General features: G+C 41.7%; 4 protein-coding genes and 1 long non-coding RNA gene across 5 annotated transcripts in view; 1 reads left to right on the forward strand and 4 right to left on the reverse strand.

Moving 5' to 3' along the window:
- Positions 1-434: 434 nt before the first annotated feature.
- slc35a4 (solute carrier family 35 member A4) lies at positions 435-1,782 on the forward strand. The gene has a single exon (XM_047585051.1). The coding sequence runs from the start codon at positions 445-447 to the stop codon at positions 1,420-1,422; it is 978 nt and encodes a 325-aa protein (XP_047441007.1). The 5' UTR covers positions 435-444; the 3' UTR covers positions 1,423-1,782.
- Position 1,783: 1 nt separating this feature from the next.
- si:dkey-201i24.3 lies at positions 1,784-4,631 on the reverse strand. Its single transcript, XM_047585053.1, has 7 exons — positions 4,431-4,631; positions 4,261-4,326; positions 3,812-4,151; positions 2,857-2,976; positions 2,503-2,670; positions 1,980-2,130; positions 1,784-1,884 (listed from the first exon to the last, which is right to left on the reverse strand). Exons 3-7 carry the CDS (start codon positions 3,971-3,973, stop codon positions 1,811-1,813), a joined length of 675 nt encoding a protein of 224 aa, XP_047441009.1. The 5' UTR covers positions 3,974-4,151; positions 4,261-4,326; positions 4,431-4,631; the 3' UTR covers positions 1,784-1,810.
- Positions 4,632-4,733: 102 nt separating this feature from the next.
- Positions 4,734-7,024, reverse strand: LOC125008450. Its single transcript, XR_007112894.1, has 3 exons — positions 6,380-7,024; positions 5,697-5,825; positions 4,734-4,872 (listed from the first exon to the last, which is right to left on the reverse strand). It is a non-coding gene; the product is annotated as an uncharacterized LOC125008450 (long non-coding RNA).
- A 1,451-nt stretch (positions 7,025-8,475) lies between these two features.
- On the reverse strand, positions 8,476-13,081 carry cd74a (CD74 molecule, major histocompatibility complex, class II invariant chain a). The gene is made up of 9 exons (XM_047585714.1): positions 12,908-13,081; positions 11,288-11,460; positions 10,691-10,782; positions 10,505-10,552; positions 10,316-10,399; positions 10,140-10,218; positions 9,500-9,700; positions 9,335-9,406; positions 8,476-9,216 (listed from the first exon to the last, which is right to left on the reverse strand). The coding sequence occupies exons 1-9, from the start codon at positions 12,991-12,993 to the stop codon at positions 9,206-9,208; spliced, it is 846 nt and encodes a 281-aa protein (XP_047441670.1). The 5' UTR covers positions 12,994-13,081; the 3' UTR covers positions 8,476-9,205.
- A 1,575-nt stretch (positions 13,082-14,656) lies between these two features.
- Positions 14,657-20,981, reverse strand: part of ndst1a (N-deacetylase/N-sulfotransferase (heparan glucosaminyl) 1a) — a 46,541-nt gene continuing 40,216 nt past the window's right edge. The window contains exons 8-16 of the mRNA XM_047584801.1: positions 20,122-20,304; positions 19,785-19,881; positions 19,350-19,473; positions 18,582-18,756; positions 17,906-18,076; positions 17,364-17,473; positions 16,588-16,690; positions 16,379-16,494; positions 14,657-16,187 (exon numbers count right to left, since the gene is read on the reverse strand). Coding sequence (XP_047440757.1) covers positions 16,151-16,187; positions 16,379-16,494; positions 16,588-16,690; positions 17,364-17,473; positions 17,906-18,076; positions 18,582-18,756; positions 19,350-19,473; positions 19,785-19,881; positions 20,122-20,304 — 1,116 coding nt within the window. The 3' untranslated portion in view covers positions 14,657-16,150. The remainder of the gene's footprint in view (positions 16,188-16,378; positions 16,495-16,587; positions 16,691-17,363; positions 17,474-17,905; positions 18,077-18,581; positions 18,757-19,349; positions 19,474-19,784; positions 19,882-20,121; positions 20,305-20,981) is intronic.

Below are 20,981 nucleotides of genomic sequence, written 5' to 3' on the forward strand. Positions count from 1 at the left end.
TATCATTTAAGTGGAACTTACTGTGAACTCGTTGAAAAAGACTGGGAGGGGGGTTTGTTTTTCTCTCTTTTTTTTCCAGGTTGAGTTTCCTGCTTTTATCTGTGCAGTGTTCATGCAAGATATTATGTGAGAGTTTCTGCCTACAAGGTATTAAGGTTTGGTCCTTCACGTTTCATAACCTGTGTCAGTTCTGCCTGGAGCAGCTATTTATAACCATAAGATTTTGAACCCATCCTGTGTAAAACAGACAACATTTCCTCCAGATATTTCCAGCGTTTTCATCTTAAAACAGAATAGTACGTCTAAGTATTTTAATGAATATTTTAATGCTTGAAATTGCTCATCGTTTCAAAATAACCTTAATTATTTAATTGTTTTGCACTGTAGTGGGCATTTAGATTTAGATTTTAGATTATTACAAGGGTTTGTTGCAAATCATCAGGAATGATTGTGATCCAGAATGTGGGGCCCGGCTCCCCATCGAGGATCAAGAGACAGTGGGTGAAAAGGATTAAGTGGGGTGTCCTCTTGGGGCTGATGGTCCTCATCTACGGCTCTCATGCACCACTCATCACTCTCACCAAAGTAGAAGGTCAAGTCCCTTTCAGCTCCTCCTCGTGTGTTGTAATGATTGAATTAGCTAAACTCCTCATCTCTCTGGCGACGCTTGTTCTAACTGCTGGTGCATCAGCTTTACGCGCTCCTCCACGACTAGTCCTAGTGGCCCCATATGCTGTCCCCGCTGTGCTCTACGCCCTCAACAATAACCTGGTCGTTATTATGCAGGCCTACATGGATCCCAGCTCATACCAAGTCCTCTCTAATCTTAAAATCGCCTCCACTGCTCTGCTGTACTCCCTCTGTTTGGGCAAAAGGCTGCGGCCCGCTCAGTGGTTTGCCTTGGGGCTCCTCATGGTCGCGGGGTTGTTCCACAGCTACAGCAGCTTGGATCTAGAGGACCCCGAGAGAGTTGAGTCTGAGGGAGGTCCCAGGCTTCACATCACAGCTTGGGGGCTTTTCCTTGTGCTAGTGTACTGCTCTCTTTCGGGGCTGGCAGCAGTTTACACAGAGAGGGTGTTGAAGAGCCAGAAGCTGCCCCTTAGCTTGCAGAATCTCTACCTCTACATGTTTGGAGTGGCCATTAATGGGCTGTCGTCCTTCTCCTCTGCAACAAGCGACAAGAGCTTTCTGGAGGGCTACTCGTGGGTGGTCTGGGTCATCATAGCAGGACAAGCGGCTAATGGACTCCTGATGTCTGTGGTTCTTAAGCATGGCAGCGGGATCACACGACTGTTTGTCATTTCCTCTTCCATGCTGGTTAATGCTCTGTTGTCTTGGGTCATGTTAGGTTTGCAGCTTACCCCTTCCTTCCCCTTACCTGTTGCTATGATTGGACTGGCAGCTTACCTCTATTACAGATAGTAGAGTCTTAATCAAAGGAGCCGCCCTCATAGAGCCCTCAGTACAGTCCGACACCTTCAGGTTTGGTTTATTTTCTGCCTTCTTTCCATCTGCCTTGGACTCTTCATTCAGATTCCAACACGTGTTTGACTTGTACCACTATTTTTACCATTAGTCATAAACGATAATAGAGCTGATGAGTTCATTTAAAGTTATTATGTTACACTGTTACAGTAAATGTATTCCATGATGCAAGTAATTATTGTATTTTAAATCAAAACATTTCTTCTGAAAAGTGCTGCTACATTTTGTATCACATTCTCTGCCAAAAACGATGTCGGAGACAAAGTGTTACACAACCAATAAATGGTCAAAAAGTAACTTCAGTCAGCGTTTATTTATTGTGTATTCATTGTTGCTGGGATATCAGGTCAGCCGTGGGATCACTTCGCACAGCTAGAGTATCTTTTATCTCTCCCAGTGCTGTAAATAACAAAAACAGAAGGATTTGGAAAGAGTTTAGTGTCTGTCTTTAATATGCCTGCCTCCATGGTAGAGGTTAAGAGGCATATAATGACCTTTACGGAGTTGTTTGTTGTCAGCTTGGAGTTGCTGGTTCTGGGCAGACAAGTAGATGGCATCCTGCACGGCTTCCAGCAGCACGCTCCTGTACCTGCTCTCTGAGATCTTCCTCTGCTCCTCAGTCACCTGACGAAACACTCTGAAAACCTACAGAGCGGTAAAACGCAACAAAAACACCGGGGGGGCGATGCAGGATGGAGGTCTACTGAAAGAAGCCTTGAGTAAGCTTTTTGTCAAGCAGCCAGTTATGAAAAAAGGAGCAGTTATTTAATGAAACAACTCATATTTTACGAGCTTGCTCGGTTTTTTGTTTTTTTAAGTATTTTGTAGAATCAAACTAAGGTGCAATTTCAGTAGGAAACTGTTACTGTTTTGAAACCAAAAGTGTACTTAAATGTGCAACAGCTGTAGTTTTAACACAACAGGCAATTCAGACATCTAATTGAAAGTAATTATTAATTACGGAATGTATATGTGACATCTAATGTAAGTTTCTTTGCTAACCACACTAGCTCCCACCTGCAGGCTCTCCTCCCGCAGACAGTGCAGCTCTGCTTGGTGTCTGTGATATTGATCCTGGAGGTCTCTCTCAGCCTGCTGGGCCTCAGCACGTAGGGCCTCTATCTGCAGCACCAGGACCTGCCTCTCTCTGGTCAGGACCAGCAGCTCTCTCTGAGGGCCTTCTGTCTAAGAGAGGAATGGATCCGAACCACAAAAAAATGCAGGGTAATAACAGGATTAAGTTGCAAGTGCAGTCTTTCCGCTGCTCACCACAAATCCAGCCGTGCATGAATTTAAAATGACTCAGCATTGGCAGCTAAGACAGATCACAAACGGAGTAATGTTAAACAGCGGCATATCTCATTATCTCACCGGTAGCTGTTCCTGTGCCAGTTCCCTCTCCATTTTCTCCACCTCCTCCCGAATTAATCTCCCATGATCCTCCTTAAGTAGCCTCCTCCGCTCCTCTGCTTTGTTGTATTCCAACTGAAACTACAACAACAATAACAACTACAGCAAAATAAATGTCTCAGTGTGGGTTGAAAACTCTTGTACACATGAACTGATTTCAAAATATGCTCCAATCCCTTAACCTTTTCTGCACATTAATGAATAACTTTAGACAAATCTAAAGAAGTCACTGAAGATCCAGGGCAAGAACTTGTCTCTAACGATCTGAACGCAGTGATCTCAATAACTCTCAAGTTTTCACTATTCCTTATGTGGTCGTCCATTAGGAGGGACAACAATCTCAGCAGCACTTTATCCCTCAGTGCTGTTCAGCTCCTGCTAACAACACCACCATCCCTATGGTAGAGCACGGTGGTGGCAGCATTATGTTAAAGGGTGATTTCTCAGCAGGAGGGAGGGTGAGAGTGTCTTTCTAGACACATGCAGAAATGTCCTTGTGAAAAATCTGAGACAGTGGAAGAGTCTTGACTACTTGAATGAAGGAGAAATTTCAGTTTTTAATCTTTAACCTCCAGAGACCCTGCGTCGTCATATGGGGACATTAAGTTTTAGGTTTTATTGCTGCTTTATTTAAACCCATTTTGTCATTAGTGGGCGCTTTAGTCTGCCATCTAGTGGTTGAAAAGGTTAAAACGTATTTGTTTATGATTATTAACGTTTCTAGTTTGATATGACCTTGAATTAGCAATATTTGATAATTAGGAAGTGCTCGTTTCGAGGATGTTGGGACTTAATCCTTTGCAATTGTTGGTATTAAAATAAACAGTTTTAGATTTTGTCACACATTGGGGACTTCTGTATAATATAAATAATGTAATAATCAGAAATAATATAGAGAGTTTAAAATGGGAAATACTTGTTGACAGAGTGGAGATTTCCCTGCAGCGGCCCCACTCTTTAGGGTCTCCTCTCTGAGAGCTTCCTTCAGCTGCTGGATTCTCGCCACCCTCTCCTGGACTTTTTCTACATTCCCTTTACCTTCTGTGAATGTAAGAAACACGCAGATTATGCTGCTCATGACTGGTCCTACGTGTATAAAGTGAGATTTCTTCGAATCGCAGCATGCTACCCCTGATGTGTTCTTCCATCTCCCGTCTCAGCTGGTCCTGAAGGTATTTCGCTGCTTCTGTACTCTCTCTGTGCTCAGTGTGATGATCTCCAGGACACCGCTGACTGCCATTCAAGGACACGTTTTTCTGCCAAATTAATTAAAAATTAAAACATGGAACTCGTCTGCTGACACAAATTTAATGAGATTTCTTTTTTTACATTAACCTTGCAAATTAAAGTAAATAAGACTGAGACCTTTATTTTGACTTTCATCTTGTCTGACTCTTCCCTCCTCTTCTCCCATGACTGATTTTTCACAACCTGTTGTAGCGATTGCAGACAACATCAGCTACAAACTCAAATAGACCTCACATGACATGTGCCGTGAAAGCATTATTCAGTGTTAGTCTCATTGTGTCAGTTACCTGCAGGTTTTGAGTCAGCTCAGCTAGCTTGTATATGTGAACTTCGCTTTCCCCCTGTGACATTATCACTCTTCTTAGATCTGCGATGTTATCACGAATCTCTCGCTCAGTTGTTCTTGGACTCCAGCGACCAGTGCTTGCTTTAGTTACCAAACGTCTCGCTCTGTAGGCCAAATCTAAGGCACAAGGTGTCTCGTCATCTAGAAGACCTGGAATCAGGTAACCAGAAGTCTGCTTAACATCAATTCAGCACCCGTTTCTAAGATAAACATGTGACACATTTGGCCCCGAGGACCACTTACCTTGAGGGCTGATGCAGTAGATGAGGACTGTCCTGCTATTTCCTGTTAAGGCCTCATTAAGAAGGAAAGGGAGAAGGTTGATGCTGAGTGTGGCGGTAGGATTTGGGATTTGGTCCAAAACCTTCACCAGTGGGCTGACACTGGAAAACACATAAATTAAAATATTAAAATCATGGCAGAAGATCTTTGATTCATAAGAAAAATAATGTTGTCACAACAAGAAAAGTATAGGTGTTTCTAATGTGGTGAAGCCAGCAAGCTGCCACTTTCATATGGCACACCCCTTCAACACCACACATATCCACCCCCTAATTTATTCAGTACACCTTTTAATCATATTGTTATAAGCTGCTGTGCTCATTACTTCCTTAAATGCCTGCGCACACCTCGTACTCAAAAGCTTTGCCGCTCCTTGCTGCCGCTGTTACTAACAGTGATTCAAAAGGCATGCATCCACCACAGCATCCACATTATTTTTCTCTAGCATTACCTTTTGAAATAACATTGTCACTCCGCAATCCTCGCAGTGTTGAATTTGATGTTTCCTTATCAAGAGAAACGAGGTCTGAGTCTAAAGTCAACACTGTAGTTATTCTACATTTCCATAATAATCCTCTCTTCTATGAGAGCTGACTGTCAGAAATAACATTAATGTCATATTACTGGCCCATAGAGAGATGATGTGGCGTTAATAGGACTGCGTTTTTTTGTTCTTCTGGCACCGCTCTTACTCCCAGAACTCAATAGTAATGGGTTCCTCATATCATTATAGTATCGATAAAGCAGTGTAAATGTTTAAAGAGACTCTATTACAACATGTTACTTGGTGGCTTTTCCACTGCCTAGATGAAGTTATGTGAATGATGGATGACCACAATCAGAATAATGCTTTAGAAGTTGGTAGGTCACTTGATTATTAGCTCCTCTGGCCCATGTAATAGATAGCTCACTATATCTCACTGACCCTCTGAGGTCAGTCCTGCTGGCTCCTCCTGCCAGGCTGAACAGCTGCAGTCTGCTGCGGCAGACATCTGACTCCACCTCCTCTGGATGGAGTTTCCACTCAACGGCCACTGAAAACAGGGAGCTGCATCTGGGACAAAAAAACACACACACACACACCATGAACAAGGATGGGCATCGATGCGATTTTATTGATGCCTACGTCACTATCGATTCTGCTTATCGATCCGATTCTTTATCAATTCTCTTATCAATTCTTCCTGTGAAATTGTATTGAGTTTCTAAACAAGAGGTAAGTTTTAAAAGTTTGTCCATAGCACAGTCGTCACTAGCATTGCCCTGCTGAGACTTAGTGGCAGCCGCACATGTTGACTGGAGATTGTTGAACACATGGCACTCTCAATGCCGTGTGTCGTTGACAAATGCTTAGTCATGTCGGTGGTGTTGTCACATTTTCTTCAATGATATTGAAGCATTGAACCTGTGTTCTTTTAAAAGAACCGGTTATCGATGCCCATGAACCATGAACAGGTAACAAGTTCCTTCATATAGAAATGTCAGAAAATGCCGAGCTGACTGACAGAAGGCAGAATAATCAGTGGGCTTTATTGTGATTAACTACTAATTAATCACTTAAAAGTAATACAGTTAATGGATCACATGGACAGAGTTTGTTTGACCCACCGGCTGGAAATTGGCCCCGCATTCGTCTTCAGAGCCTCCCTGCATGTTTCATACAGAGTGTAGGCTTCGTCTGCTGAGCATACACACACCTCACAAAGACCTCCTACAAGACTGAGCAAAACAACAAGGACTAATTCTTCACTTTATTTTTACATTTCATCCACTTTAACGTATACATGGGTTTTAATAGTGACATAAATAATACACTTCATTGTGACACACCTTCCGAGGACTGGATGTGTTACAGGTTGTAGAGTCTGTTTGGGGCTCAGCAGGTCCACCGCACCGCCATCTGGATAAAACTGACATTAAAAAACATTAGACTTTATTCTATATGGCAATGTGTGTATAACACATCTGTGTCATCAATCGGACAAACCTGAAGGAACGAGGCAGAAATGAATGACTCCTCTTTCACTTGTGACGCTATACAACTAAAAAGATTTGCCAAGACCTGAGATAGAGTCAAGAGGAAGATTAATAGTGCAAAAACATCAAATCTGCCACTGTTGCGTGTATTTTGGTTCGGGGCTCGACCTGTCTGATGATTCTGCAGTCAGTCAGAGCTGTCATCGGCTCTGTGGAGGCGCCGCATAGTACCACTGCTGCATTATACCCACTGGATACGGACTCGATGAGAGGCTGCAGGAGCTCAGAGTGCAGACTCTGCAGATTTATATTCAGGCGTTTAGCTCATCACAACATTTTCCAGTGAATATAAGGTTTGGTGAAGAGTATATCTCAGACAGACGTCAGTAGCTCTTTACCTCTATGTTATCAGCAGTCACAACTTGATCAAATGAGAAGGACTTTGCATCCTGATTGAAAAATAAAACACGTTTTAGAGGACAGGGAGGTTTTTAACAGCGGTGAACTAATTTAATCTTTTACCTCAACCTTTGCTGATTTGTAGTCAACGCCACGTCCTTCCTTACTAATAACCACACAGTCTCTACAATCTGTTTATTAAAGAAAACAACAACACTTGAACATTCCCCTGAAACAGCATGCCTTTCAAGCATTCTCAGATGTTTGTCTCTTTGTGTTTACCTGGGTTTGTAGTAAGTAACACTCCCACTCTTACTGCTTCAGATCCCTCACCTGTCTGTGGAAAGTTGGAGATCAAAGACTCAGACGAACCGGACTTCATTATCTTTTCCAGTATTCTGCCATAAGGTGCATTCACTGGCGCGGAAAAAAAAAACGTACAGACAAAATATACTCACAGGTGCATTCGTGTTTACAGTGGCCATCCTGCACGTATGTGAAACAACTCTGAAGCCGTCTCACCTGGATTTCCTTTCAGCGGGGTTAATTATTAATGAGGCCGAATACTTTCACTGGTCTCAGTGATCAGGGTAGAGTTACAACCATCAGCCGAGAGGCCGCATCTGGGTTTATTTGTGAGGTCATGAAGGTGGATATCCGGTCGTCGTCATTTTAGGACATGTTATGCGCAGTTGAGAGATGATTCGCACACATTTAATTTTTTTTAGGTCATAGAGATGTTGTTGTACTATTAAAATTATATTCATTGGAAACTGATTCACTTATTGTTTTCCATTTTATTCACAGATCCGCTATAAACCATTAAAAACGAACCAATTTTCAGACTAAGAAAATCTCATTGAATAATGTTAATATATTTTTATTCCCTCTGTGAAGACCAGTATTAATGTTGTCATTAATGGCTTGTAAGTGATCATCTGTGGCAAAACACCTTCTGAAACCTATACAAGTCCTGTGTTGGACCACCCACCAGTTTAAGATTTGTTCAATAAGTCAGAGATTCTCCAAGACTTCTGATTTTCTGCTATTGGTGTTCGTACCAAATCAATAACATCCTCAATCCTGTTGTCTGCTGTTGTCAGTCGGGTCTTCTGGACATCATTTCCTCAATGGACAGCAAACAGGAAGCAGCATAGCATACTGTTGTCTGGTAATAAAATGCGTCTCTCTTTTGTACGAGTATGAAGATGTGAACGAGAATTAAAGCAGAATGATTCAAGTGTGTGAAAAACTGATTGAATCTAGTACGCTTCACTGAAAACAAGAAAAAGATGCCACACAACCCATAAATGAACCACGTCACTGCATCTAATCAGGTCAAATTTTATTCAGGCCTTGTTACCACTACAGCTTTTAGCAGTTAAAAATGCAAACTGTGTTGTCAGGAGAACTTTATTTAACCATCCGAACACAAACACAGAGGTCAAGTCAGCTCGTGTGCTTACATTCATTAAAGGGTAGGTTCACCCAAATTACATTAAATGATAACTCATTCAAAAAAGTCAAACAGCCCCACCTCTTTCCAGAAACAGCGTCGCCTTCCCTCCGAACAATGGGGAATGGGACACCATTTCCGGAAAAAAAGGTGCTTTTGGCTGTTTGCATTTTTAAATGAACATTTCCAATACTGCGCGCACCATAAGAATCTTCCGCTGAGTGTTGTTGGAACTCTTCCTCCTCTTTTTTTTTGTGTGTGTGTGATTGGGGTGAACTGACCCTTTAAGCTTTCTTTTACAAACAAACACATTTAACACTCACATAGTTTAATGTACTTAATGTAGATTATATGAACACTCCATAATAAATTCCCTTTAAAGGTAAAAAATTAGAAAATGATTAAAAGCACTAACATGTAACAGGCCTCTGTTTATTTGATTTCAAGCAGCTAAGCAGTAAAGGGATTCAAATCAATGCAATATGTGGAGGAAAAGCTCACCAGGGAATCAAAACTGTCATTATGGGCAGGTAAGCAATGGGTTTATCATAACCAGTTAATTATATTTGCTGAGATTGCTGGTTGAAAAGAGACGCCGGGCTTCATGCTTTGTCTGGAAAGAAAAAAAAAAAAAAAGAAACACAGAAAGTGACGATGTGTGAAATGCTTTAAATAAACGATCATTTGGATCTAGCAGTAGTCAGGTGAAAGGATTAATCTAATGCACTCACCCTCCTCTGGGTTGAAGGTCTTCTGCATCAGCATGGGTGGGACCATCATGCGGCGGCCATAAGCGGGTGCGCCTAAAATTAACAGCAAAAAAAAACAAAAAAAACACCATCAGTCGTCATTCGCAATGCAGTCACCTAAAAGGTTTCTGAATCCGCGTCCTCTACCTCTGTGGCAGTCGGGGCGGCCGCGGATGGAGGTGCCCTCGATGGGGTTGCCGCTCTCGTCGACGCACCAGCAGAAGCCGGTGGCGTGCCAGCACTGCATGGGCTTGTAGCGTCCCTGCTCGTCACACTGGGGCTTGTACGAGCCGATCTTGCTGCCTCCAGGTGCCGCCTCCATCTGGCATTTGGTCTTGATCAAAGGGGCTAACCGACGGGAAGGGTGGAGAACAGCGGGACGTTAAATGACGCAGATTGTGCAGCATGATGGACAATTTGCTTTTGTTTTGTTTTTTTGTTTTTTACAATAACAACCATAAAACCCCATAAACCTCCCAAGATCCTACAGTGCATTGACAATACTCCACAACTGGGGCCGCTCTGTATTTACCGAATGTCAGATTTCACTAGTTTGGACTACCTGTCTTTGCTAAATCTGGTTTGGCTGTTAATGAAACCCCAATGTTGACATTTTACATCTTGTTTCACTTATGAATTACAAGCCCCTGTAATATATCACAGCGAGGGCCCTTTAATTCAATACTGCTGGGGCAGGAAATGCAATTTGCCCCTTTTGCCATAGAGAAAATGTGGGCCAGAGCATGAGCTAAATGCTGACGCATAAAGAAGAGAAAGTCGTAGTAACCTGACTGAGTGGGTGGGGCTGGAGGCTTCTGCTGTGCCAGCTGGAAGATCAGCCAGTAGCGCATCCAGGACTCAAATTTCTGCAGAGTGGAAAAAAACGAAACAAACATGACTGACGAGAACGCGTGATTTATGCCAGACGTGTTGGTCGTCACAAGAGTGTGTGTGAGGCTTCACCTTCCAGTCGCTCTCGTTGATCTGCTGCTTCAGGCTCTGCAGGTTGTCCAGGAAGGTCTCATTGAAGTGTGGCATGCTGGAGTCCTGCAAAGAAAAAAAAATAAAATAAAATTATAGCGTTTACAGCGACAGCAGTGTATCAATGTGAGAACTGCTGACAGTTCATAGGACGCTGAGAGGAACACACACCTGCATGAGCTCCATCAGCTGTTTCTCCACACTAACGACAGCGGTCTCCTGCAATTACAGAGGGAACAGAGGAGTGAGACGGTATATTTGAAGGTTTCGCATTTGATCATTTTAAATTTACAGTTTGCAGAAGACACTCAGGCACAAATTAAATGTATTTGTTCCGAGAAGTAGACAATAACTCACTTCTGTGGGTTTCTTGGAGTCCTCATCTGGATTGAAGTCCATGAGCAGGGGCAGGGTCTTCATGGGCATGGCCATCCTCATTGGAGCACCAGCTGAAAGACAGAGACAACTTAACAACTGCAATCAAATCTAAGGAATGGGGGAAAATAAGTTCTAAGACAATATGTAACAATATAGATTATGACTGCGACTAATCCAGACATGTGCAGGTTATTTTTATTGGCTGCTGTATGTGTGGTTTTGTGCTGCACATCTGTGTGTAGAAATTTTGGTATCAGATCAGTTATTACACCTGATCTGTCTCCGACTGAACGCATTCAGTTCATTATTTCCACTGAATATTCCCTATGTCCACACACATGCAATAAAAGCCTGATCACGCAGTCTAGTGAGATCTAATTCTTCTTTGTGACATTAAAAAAGTATGATTTCAAAACGACGATGACATCACCGCAAGACAAACTTTTACATCAGTGTCCAAAAAGTAAAATCTCACTTCCCTCTCCAACTCCTCCACTTCCTCTTTTCTGCTGATGGAAGACGCATCCCTATCTGGCCATCCCCCTGCCTGCCCTTAAGATTTCAATTCCCTCTTACCTCCCTGTGATGAGCGGGTCACCTGCTTGCTCATCCTCTCTGAGTTCTTCTGCAGCGTGTGGATCTGCTGCTTCTGGTTAAACACCATGTAGGCGGTGAAGACCTGGCTGGCCAGCAGAAGACATGCCAGGGTCGTCAGGCCGGCAATCTTCAGGGCGCGGCTGTTGGAGCCCCTGGGAGACGAATGGGAACAATGTATTATCACTTGAATAGGGTTAAATAGCAGGAGACGGGATAAGAAGTCTGTACGCGGGGGAGGGGGTGGGACGTGGGAGCAGCCTGACACATAGCAAAACCGAGTAGAACTAAAAATGTAATTTAAACTTTTTGAATAAATTCCACGGTATCAAAGTGAATTAGGGGTATTTCCCAAAGTGCAGCCAGACAGTCGAGGACAACAAAAGACCGTTGGTGTGAAGGGCATGGTCATAAACAGGCCCACGCATTTTATAATATCGCAGAAAAAGATCGACAATTATTGAGTAGTTTTACTAGTTCGGATGTGTGTGTATGTATATATATATATATATATATTATATTTATTTGGTTTAACATGTCCCTTTTAAAAGAAATATTAATTTCTTCCACCTTTATTCGATAACTGTATTAAAGAGATGGACACGGGAAATGCAGGTAAGGAGAGTAGGGAATTTCTGAGGGAATTGTCCACCATAGCGGTATCCACATTAACCACTCTGTGACTTCCACACTCCACATTTGATTTCTGTCAGTTCTGTAATAATTAGTTTTAAGATAATGTGGAGGAACATGTAAAAACGAAAGTATTTATCCACACGCCAGAAAAAAACACCACATCTAAATAAAATTGGGATATTGTTACTGTAAGTTTTATATTTAAAAAGAATAAAAACACACCAACAAGAAAAGAAGAAAAAAGGAAATGAAAAACAGAAACTTGGAATAGGGTTAATGATCATCCTGCCTCAGCCAATAGAACACGAGCGTCACTTGTTACTATGCAGACTCCTCCTGGGAGCTGCAGGGAAGTAGATGAAACTACATCTGAAACTTCATTTGAGAAATATAGACAGGTGTAAAAAAAATCGTCAAATCGTCAAATCGTTCATAAAATAATAATATCTGACGCAAATTGAAAATGAAACTTTAACCAAGACATGTATTGATTTTCTAAGTGCCTGTAAATAATGTCTAATTAGACGCTTTTATAAACACTTCCCAAAGAGTGTTAAAGTATAACGCTCTTAAGTCTTAAATATTTTAACCTTGAGATGAAGAAAAATGACCAATGTTATTTTTTTTTCTACCGAACCATTGAAGAAAACCAACGATAACGTCACTAGTTACTAGGCAGACGCCCTGTGAAGTGGAAAGCCCCTGTATGTCGCAGTCTGCAGTTGAGGTGTGAATTAAAAATTTTAAATTTAAAAGTTGTTAATTGCTAAATGAATAGAGTCAAACTATTAGTGCGTGTTTGCTACTAATTTCACATGTAAAAAATAACAATAATAATAATAATAACAGTTTAATCCGAGTCTAAGTTTTTCTGTGGTTTCTCTTTTATAGCTTGGCTAAAAATTAAACAAAATTATAGACAAAACACTTCTGCTAGTACCAATATGTTATACTAGCTCCTCTCACCCTCTTATTGTAGGTCCCAGAAGGGCTTGTTCACTGCCTGTCAGGCTTCCTCTGGCCCTGGGCACTTCTTCTGCAGGATGCTCCATCTTGTCCAGTGAGTTTCTCTTGTGTCTTCGTCAAACCACCAAACTGAAGAAAGTAACACAGACCAATCTCCTAAATTGTGACTCAAATGAGGAAGGAGCCCCTAACAAATTCTAGAGAACGGTGAGAGATGCTGTGGGATGGATCAGCGGAGAGAGCTCTGATTGGTCGAATTTAACAGCGTCACTTGTTCACAGAGGCAGACTACAGAGAAAGGAGTTGGACTTGTTGTTATTAATCCCCGAACTCCTTCTATTGTCATGTACTAATATCGTTTTCGTTACTTCTAAGCCATCGTAGTTCATGAAATGAGTTTCTAAAGGTAGATTTAATTGTATAATAAGGTATTGCAAAATTTATACTTCGAACTTGGAATTTTCCTTATGTGAAGCTCAATAGTTCTTTAGTGAGTTTACCATTACTTTATAAAGAAAGTAAACGAAGGTAAGAAGGAACATATAAAACATATATATGTGTATAATATTTGCCATCCATTAGATTAATTTCATCATGCACCAGTCATCTTTCTTTATTTTGAACACTGTTTATTTCCTGAAACAAGAGACGTGGCTTTCTTTTCTTTCTTATCAAGAAATTAAAATGTACAAGTGCACACTTGGTTACCTTGCTTACCTTGGATTTGGTTAAACATCCACATAACATTTATTTTTAAATATATAATTATTCTTACGGCTGTTCACATGTCAGATCTGTAGTAAGTAGTTTAATACGTCAGTCGTCTTTGTTGGGTATGACCAAGGTTTATTTCCTGGAATAACTACAGAGGAGGCTTCTTTATGTTTTGTTGTTGTTCGTTGGTGCGGTTAAATGAACAAGCATATAGTTCAGGTCCAGTTTGGATTCATTTGGATGAATAAAGTTATCTATCTATCTATCTAATTTAATTTAATAATTATTCTAAGGAACAGTTGTCAAACATACGGCCCGTGGACTAAAAGCGGTCCGCCAGAGGTTCTAATCTGGCCCGCATTGTGAATTTGCAAAATGAGCAAATTACATTGAAGACTTTAGTTTTTTTTTTTGCTAGTCCTAATGTGTCCACTGCTTTAGAAAGGGAAGTGGACAGGACACAACACTGAGACGCAGGACCAAACGGCAGACAGCAATATGCTCAAATTAAGCACATTTTCCCTTAAATAGATAGTTTATTCAAAGTGAACATTCATCTAATTTACTTGTTCTTCTTTGTACTAAAATAAATGGGAAAAAAAATATACAGGCTGTTGCCGATTATAGGTTATTGTGCTGTTATCTTACTGGTTTGGGCCACGAGATCAAAGTGGGCTGAATGCGACCTCCAAACTAAAATGAGTTTAACACCACTGAACTAAAGAGTTGCGGAGTTTATTTTGTTTCCTGAACAGGCCGGTACTTTATGAACATGCAAAGTATTTAAGCGGTTTGTTTGCTGAAGTGAAACCAAATGAGAAACCAGTCTGCTCTTATACCACATGACTGGAATCTGGCAGGCTTCTAGAAATCTCTGCAAGAAAAAAAAAAAAAAAAGCACTCACCATTATCCTTCCAGCTTTTAATGAGTAGCGACCCATGAAATAAAAACATATTACTATATAAATAAATATCATTATTATTCTATGGGAGCAGAAACTCTGATGAGTGAGGGGGAAGAAAAGATCCAGCTTGTGAAAAATACAGTGGTGTTTTATTTGCAAATTAAAAAGCACCGACAATATTAGTTACACTGTAAAAATTATTGACAACAATTACAAATCTTTATCATACAGTCCAGGAGATTAGTACCATCGTTGCTGTTATGTGTTATCACTTAATACTTTATATGGAGAGACTCAGTACCTTTGTACAATAGTTGGCAGTGAGAGGACACGAGAGGAAACCATCTTAGCGACACAAGAATCCAGACTCCCCCTCAGAACAGCACTGACATTTCACACCATGAGAACGGGCTGATGCAGAGCGTAAACCCAAACACATTCAATAATTTAGGTCTACCGAGGGGTTTTATGTACATTACAAAGTCAGGAAATAATGGGCCGACGTGTGCATTGTTATTATATTAGAACATTGTACAAAACTATTGCAGTAAGAGCAGCTTTTTTTGTTATCTATGCCTGACATCTAGTTGCAGTGGTAACACCTCGACCGACAACGAAATGCCTGTATGGTCTCTCTGGCCGTTCTGTCTTTAAGCCTGGAGGCTTTACAGCTTTTGCTTTACTCCGAGACAGTCGACCCCCCCCCAGGAACTTGAACCCCCCTCCCCCGTAAATGGAACTAAACAGAAGTCAAAATATACAGGAATCCAATGAGAACAGATATTTGCGATGCACCACCTTGTTCTGTACACTGTCGAACCAGAGTGCTCAGTTAATACAGTAGCTAGCTTAAGGTCTTCTTCACAGATTGTTGTAGGAGCCATTCTGTTAGTGTGCTTTCCAGTATGTTCAGAACCGATGTTCACTAAAATATTGTGCTTTCGACGCCTATCCCTACCGTCCCCGCCTCAGCCAATTCAGCGGTAGTGGAGCTGAGCCAAATAACAACTGTATAAATAACAGCACTGTACACCCGGCCTATATGAAAACCACTACTGATGTTTGAGTTTTGGTACATTCTACAATAATACATTGCAGTCCGCATTTTCGAAAAAAGTTAAAACAAAAACAATGACAAAAAAAAAAAAAAAAAACAAGAGTAAAAGAAACAAAACATAAAAAAAGAACCCTCAAGTCCACGTGGTAATAGTTTAATGAAGATTCTGTCCTGGCACTTGTAAATGCGATAACTAGATTCTACCAAGGCCTATCAAGTAAGGCTACGACATGCAGCCTAAGTCGAGACTGTCCTCTCATACGAACACTTATATCAAATGCATCTGCAACCAGGGTCTCTCTGCCAACCGCGCCGCCGTCCGTTACAGTCACCACTGTGTCGCCCGTTTCGAATTTTCGCTCCAAACGCCACAGCCCAACAATCGCCGGAGGCAAAGTGTTCACGTCTCCGTCACCTGAAGACAGCTCGAGCTTCGGACTCTTTACTCCCCTCTTTGATTTCCAGGAAGAAGTCGAAGATGAGAAGGGGAACGGAGGCGTGATTATCAAGCACCGAAAGTCCCTCACATGTGCATCTCTTACTCTTCCCCGTTTCTTCTTCAGGACATTAGGGCTTCAATGTTCCTGGTTTGTCCACTGTTGCCCTGTTTGGGAAGATCACAGTTAAGCTTTGAGTCCGGGTTTCGATATCCTCAAATCTCAACATTTTCCAGTTTCTGCCAAAAAAAACTATTTGGGATCTTTCAGGCCTGTTGGCCAGCGGGGGGCGCTCCCGGCAGGGTAGAGCAGTGGTTCAGTGTGTGGAGCTGTGGTCTTCCCCCCGCGGTGCTGCTACCTGGTGTGGACCAGCTCTTCTCGGAGCCAGCTGGGCAGCGGCTGACCCATCCTGTAGAGCAGCTTGGACAGCTCAATGTTGTGATCCCTGTAGTACTCCCTGAGGAACTCTTGAGACTGAAAGACACAAGAAGTTAAGAAAATTCAGCACATGAAATATACTGTGGAGGGCATTTATTTTGAAGATGATATTTTACTAAATGATCGTACCTCAGGGTCCATATCAGGGTATCTGCGTCCTTTACTCTTCCCCAAACACTTTGTCTTCCCTCCTTCCAGCAGCTGACACCAGAAGCCTTTCTTAGGGTCAAACCTGAACACAAGAGACAAAACAAATATCACAAAATGTAGAGTTTCATTCTAACGTTACCAAATTCCCCTGCAGTCATCTTAGCTTTACGCTAGAAATGTTTTCAAATCCTCTTCCACTAATAAATATGCGCTGTTCATGTTTCTCTGTTTATTGTTCTGTTTTCCAGTCACGACGAGTTTTTCGGTTTCACACTTTCAGGCTGTTTTCATCGTGAATCTAATTGTAGGAGGTCCACGCATGAGAATGAGTGATGACTTCACAAGTCCAATAAACAATTTATAGACGTGTGACAGTCACGCTTAGAAACGGAAGAGAAAGAAGCCTTGTTCTGAGTGGATTAATGGTTAAACCAAACTGTATTTGTATATTCACTCATATTTATTTCAGTAAGGTCAAACAGCAGACTTTTAAAAGTCCAGTTAACCTTATTATGGAAAATCCATGAGACAAAATGCATTTTTTTTTTTAGCTCAGAGTAACTTAATTAATGCAGGACTGCAGGAGACTGACAATAGCTGGATATAAATATTTCCATTTAATGCGTATTAACTCTTTTTCAGACAGTGGCAGTGAAGTGATGACGGGAAACAAATATAAGAAAAAGTGTGGAAAAGATTCCTGCATTTAAATTTGGCACCGTGGGGGAGGGGTAGTGGGGGGAGGGGGTACTTACGCTAAGATCTTGTGGTAGTTGATAATGTTGGTGAGGGCAAGAAACTTCTGGATTTTGTCCATGATTGAGGCAGGCTCCGTCTTCAGCATCTGTCCGTCCAAAACTAACAGCTGGAAAAGAACACAAACATTAGAACTGGACCAGCTGCGCATGTAAAACCTGTAAAACAATCATTATCACAACAATTTAAAAAATTCTGTTCCTGGTTTTTATTACTACAATAACTCAAAGACTCGAGCCTCAAGTCTGAATTAAAAGTCCTTTATTAATTCAAACAGATCATCATTGATATTATTGTTTAATAAAGCAGCATACTTAATCTTGGCTGTGAAGCTTGAAAATTCGTCACCAGTTTCAATTTTTAATTTTTGTCTTTAAAAGAGAGCTGCCTTCCCTCAAGGTCGAGTGGGTTTAATACGCCGACTTTAAGGAATACAAAACACAATTCACCTTTATCACAAACACTTGACTGTTTTTTTTTTTTTTATTTTACACCCGGACGTGAGGAGACTTGGGCTGACCGCAGTGCATGAAAGTAATACCTGGCTGGAGTGGTAGAAGTTGAGCCAGCGCTCCAGGTGGATGGCGTACCAGCCCGGCACCAGGCAGCGATTCTGCAGGACCCGTAGTTTGACTGGAGCATCATGACCCGCGGTGATGACGTCGTGGAAGGAGTATTTCAACGCCACTGGGTCATCGTGGGCTCTTTGGTGCTGTTGGAGACGCAGAAAAGAAAGAATTATTTAGTGTATGTATAAGGGATAAATGGAGGCAGGAGGAGTTATCTTTCAGTTGGAACTTCACTCATTCAGTGATACAGGAGCTGTCTCAATAGCACACTGTTTCACTAGACTTGTCAAGCTAACATTCCTACACAGAGCAGGCCCCGCCCATATCACTGCTGAGCCAATCAGGAGGCTGCATATTGCACGCTGACTCTGTCAGGTTCCTCGTAATTGGCTAAGAGCTTATTCAGTCCCCACACAGCCTCAAATTTATAACCGTAATATTTAAACGTGTGAATTATTTGTAAAGCTTACTATTTAATGCAAAATGATGATCAAGTTTAATGTGAAACACATATAGTAAGTAGGGGGTCCCTACTTACTCTATCATCAGTTAGGGATCCTTGACCTGGAAATTGTTGATGACCCCTGATCTAAAATGTGCAGCTATCGACAGATCAGTAAGGAATGTTTGAGGTTGACTGTGACAGACCTGGTACCAGGAGTAAGCTCTGTCCGCTGGGTTGATGAGGATGGTGATGATCTTAGCTTTGGGGAGGAGGGCTGCAGCCCTCTGAGCAGCCACCTCAGAGTCAAAGTAGTTGGCACTCTTCTCAAAGTAGTAGTCTGAACTGGTGTTGGAGGGCAGAGGGAAGTATTCCATATACCTGCAACACAACAAACACCGAAAGTGTTACAAGCAGCCACAGTTGATCTGGTCCAATTTGCTCCTCGCAGATAAAGAGGATTTCTGCGTTTGCCGCGTGGGTGACCGGCCATGCACGACAACTTGGCTCCAGACATACAAAAAACCCCCAAAAAAATCTAACATTGTATAGTGTTATACAATGTTGATATCTGGGCTGCCCACTCAGCAATGTCCAGCCTGCCAAGGAAATTTTGTGTTGGATTGTTTTCAGGTGCTGTGACGTGAGAAGCTTTGCAGGTTGAAATGAATTAAATTAAAATGCACAGGAAACTCCATACAAACAACACCTATTTATTTTTTTCTTTAAAAAAAAAAGGTGTTAACCGTGTTGCAGGTCTGGCTCTTTGGAGTGTCACTTATGAAGGAAGGTGTTGTTGTAATGTCCTAGCATCATTTGCATTTAGCTTTTGAATTATGAGATACACTGTAGTATACCTGCAAGTACCTATAAACAGATAACGTGTACCAAAACGTACTCAACATTTGTTTATCACATATCTAACTCTAGACCTGTGTCCTCAGTTATCTTGGCAGGAAACAAGTTTTTCCTACCAATCAATGCCTCTGTGATAGTTGTGCCCATTGAAGAACTGGATCTCTTCAAAGGTCTCCTTGCTGGGGTAGTTACTGGTCAGGTCAGGGTGCATGCCGAGAAACAGGTAAAGGGCAGTCGTTCCTAAAAAAAGAGAAGTGACCAGTGACATAGAGAAAGAGATGGAGAAAAAAGGGGAAAAAAGGTTTTAGGAATTTATGGCTGAAAAACATTCAGCTCAATTTTATTAACGTCGATAATAATGATAATTAATTAAAACTGTACGCTAGATGTCTTAGAGAAAACAGAGAAGAAGGTGTACTTCTGTAAAATGCAAATAACAGGAACAACGTACAACTTCAAAGAAATAACTTCAGCTCTGAACTGAATGTCAAGTTCCCATTTCATCATTTCCCGGTCCGTCCTGTAGAGGGTGCTGAAGTCCTGTGACTCACCTGTCTTCTGAGGCCCGATGACGAGCAGTTTGGGGAAGCGGTCACATGTTTTCTCTTTGGACCAGATGTCCTTGTGCCTTTTGTCCTCGCAAGGATCCTGTAGCCCGACAAAAAAACACACACACAAACAGTTTGTTTTAGGTGGGAGTCTTACACACTATGTACATTTAAAAGTGCAAGAGAAGGCAGGTTAACTCAATCTCCTGGTCTTCACTCAAGTCACCGTGTCTGCACCGGTGCTGCTAAGGACGACGGTGTAACGCGTGGTATATGTAGCTCGTTCAAAAATAAAAATGCACAGGAACTTGTGAATCTTGTACTGCGCACGTCTTCCCACCTGCCAGAGGGGATCTCTCTCCGAGGGGAACAGGCTGAAGTACTTCTGAGCCAGCTGAATGGGCGGCAGGGTCTGCATCTTCAGGTTGGTCCACGTCTTGACGAACGTCATGAGGCTTTTAAAGGTGTACAGGCCGAGGCGGTCGTTCCCATAGTTGGACAGATGGGTCATGAAGATGCTGATCTGTGTGTGCGATGAACAAGCAGAGCACGGTTTAGTACATGGGTGGAGGGAAACTCAACATGGCCTAAACTGGGAACAGGTGCTAAGACCCGAATACATTAGAAACACATTAAATTATATGGTGTCAATTAGAGCTGAAACAATTAGGTATTACTTAATAAGATGAGGTAATTACGACTTCTAAAGTGATGAGTGTATGTTGATGTTATATATCAAAGTGTATCTTAAGCTTAGGAACTTAATAAAATATGAGAATGTAACAAAAACATTCATTATAGTTCACACTATAAAATAAAATCTAGTATATAATAAATAAGGGAACTCCTCATCTCACGGTTTTTAGCCTCCTTTTCACTCTTCCACTGGTAATACTATTGAGCATAATGAATTTTAATTGTCTCATCAGCATTGAGGCAGCGTCCGTGGTAAAGAAACAATAACAGCTGTTATTTTAACCTTGAAATAACGGCTTCTAAAATAACTGTGGCGGCAGGTACACTGGCTCGTTGCAGAGAGAATGACGTCTCTTTCATCAGCGCTCTGAACACCTGTTTGGTTACCACCACCCGTGAGAAGGGTGCAACACTTCACACATAACTTACTATGGAACAGCTGTAAGAAGAAGGTAACTCTGTATTCTCAATACAGACATCGTAGCACGAGGCCACACTAAAGAA

The sequence above is a fragment of the Mugil cephalus genome, chromosome 5, assembly GCF_022458985.1.
Source record: "Mugil cephalus isolate CIBA_MC_2020 chromosome 5, CIBA_Mcephalus_1.1, whole genome shotgun sequence".
Classification (NCBI taxonomy): domain Eukaryota; kingdom Metazoa; phylum Chordata; class Actinopteri; order Mugiliformes; family Mugilidae; genus Mugil; species Mugil cephalus.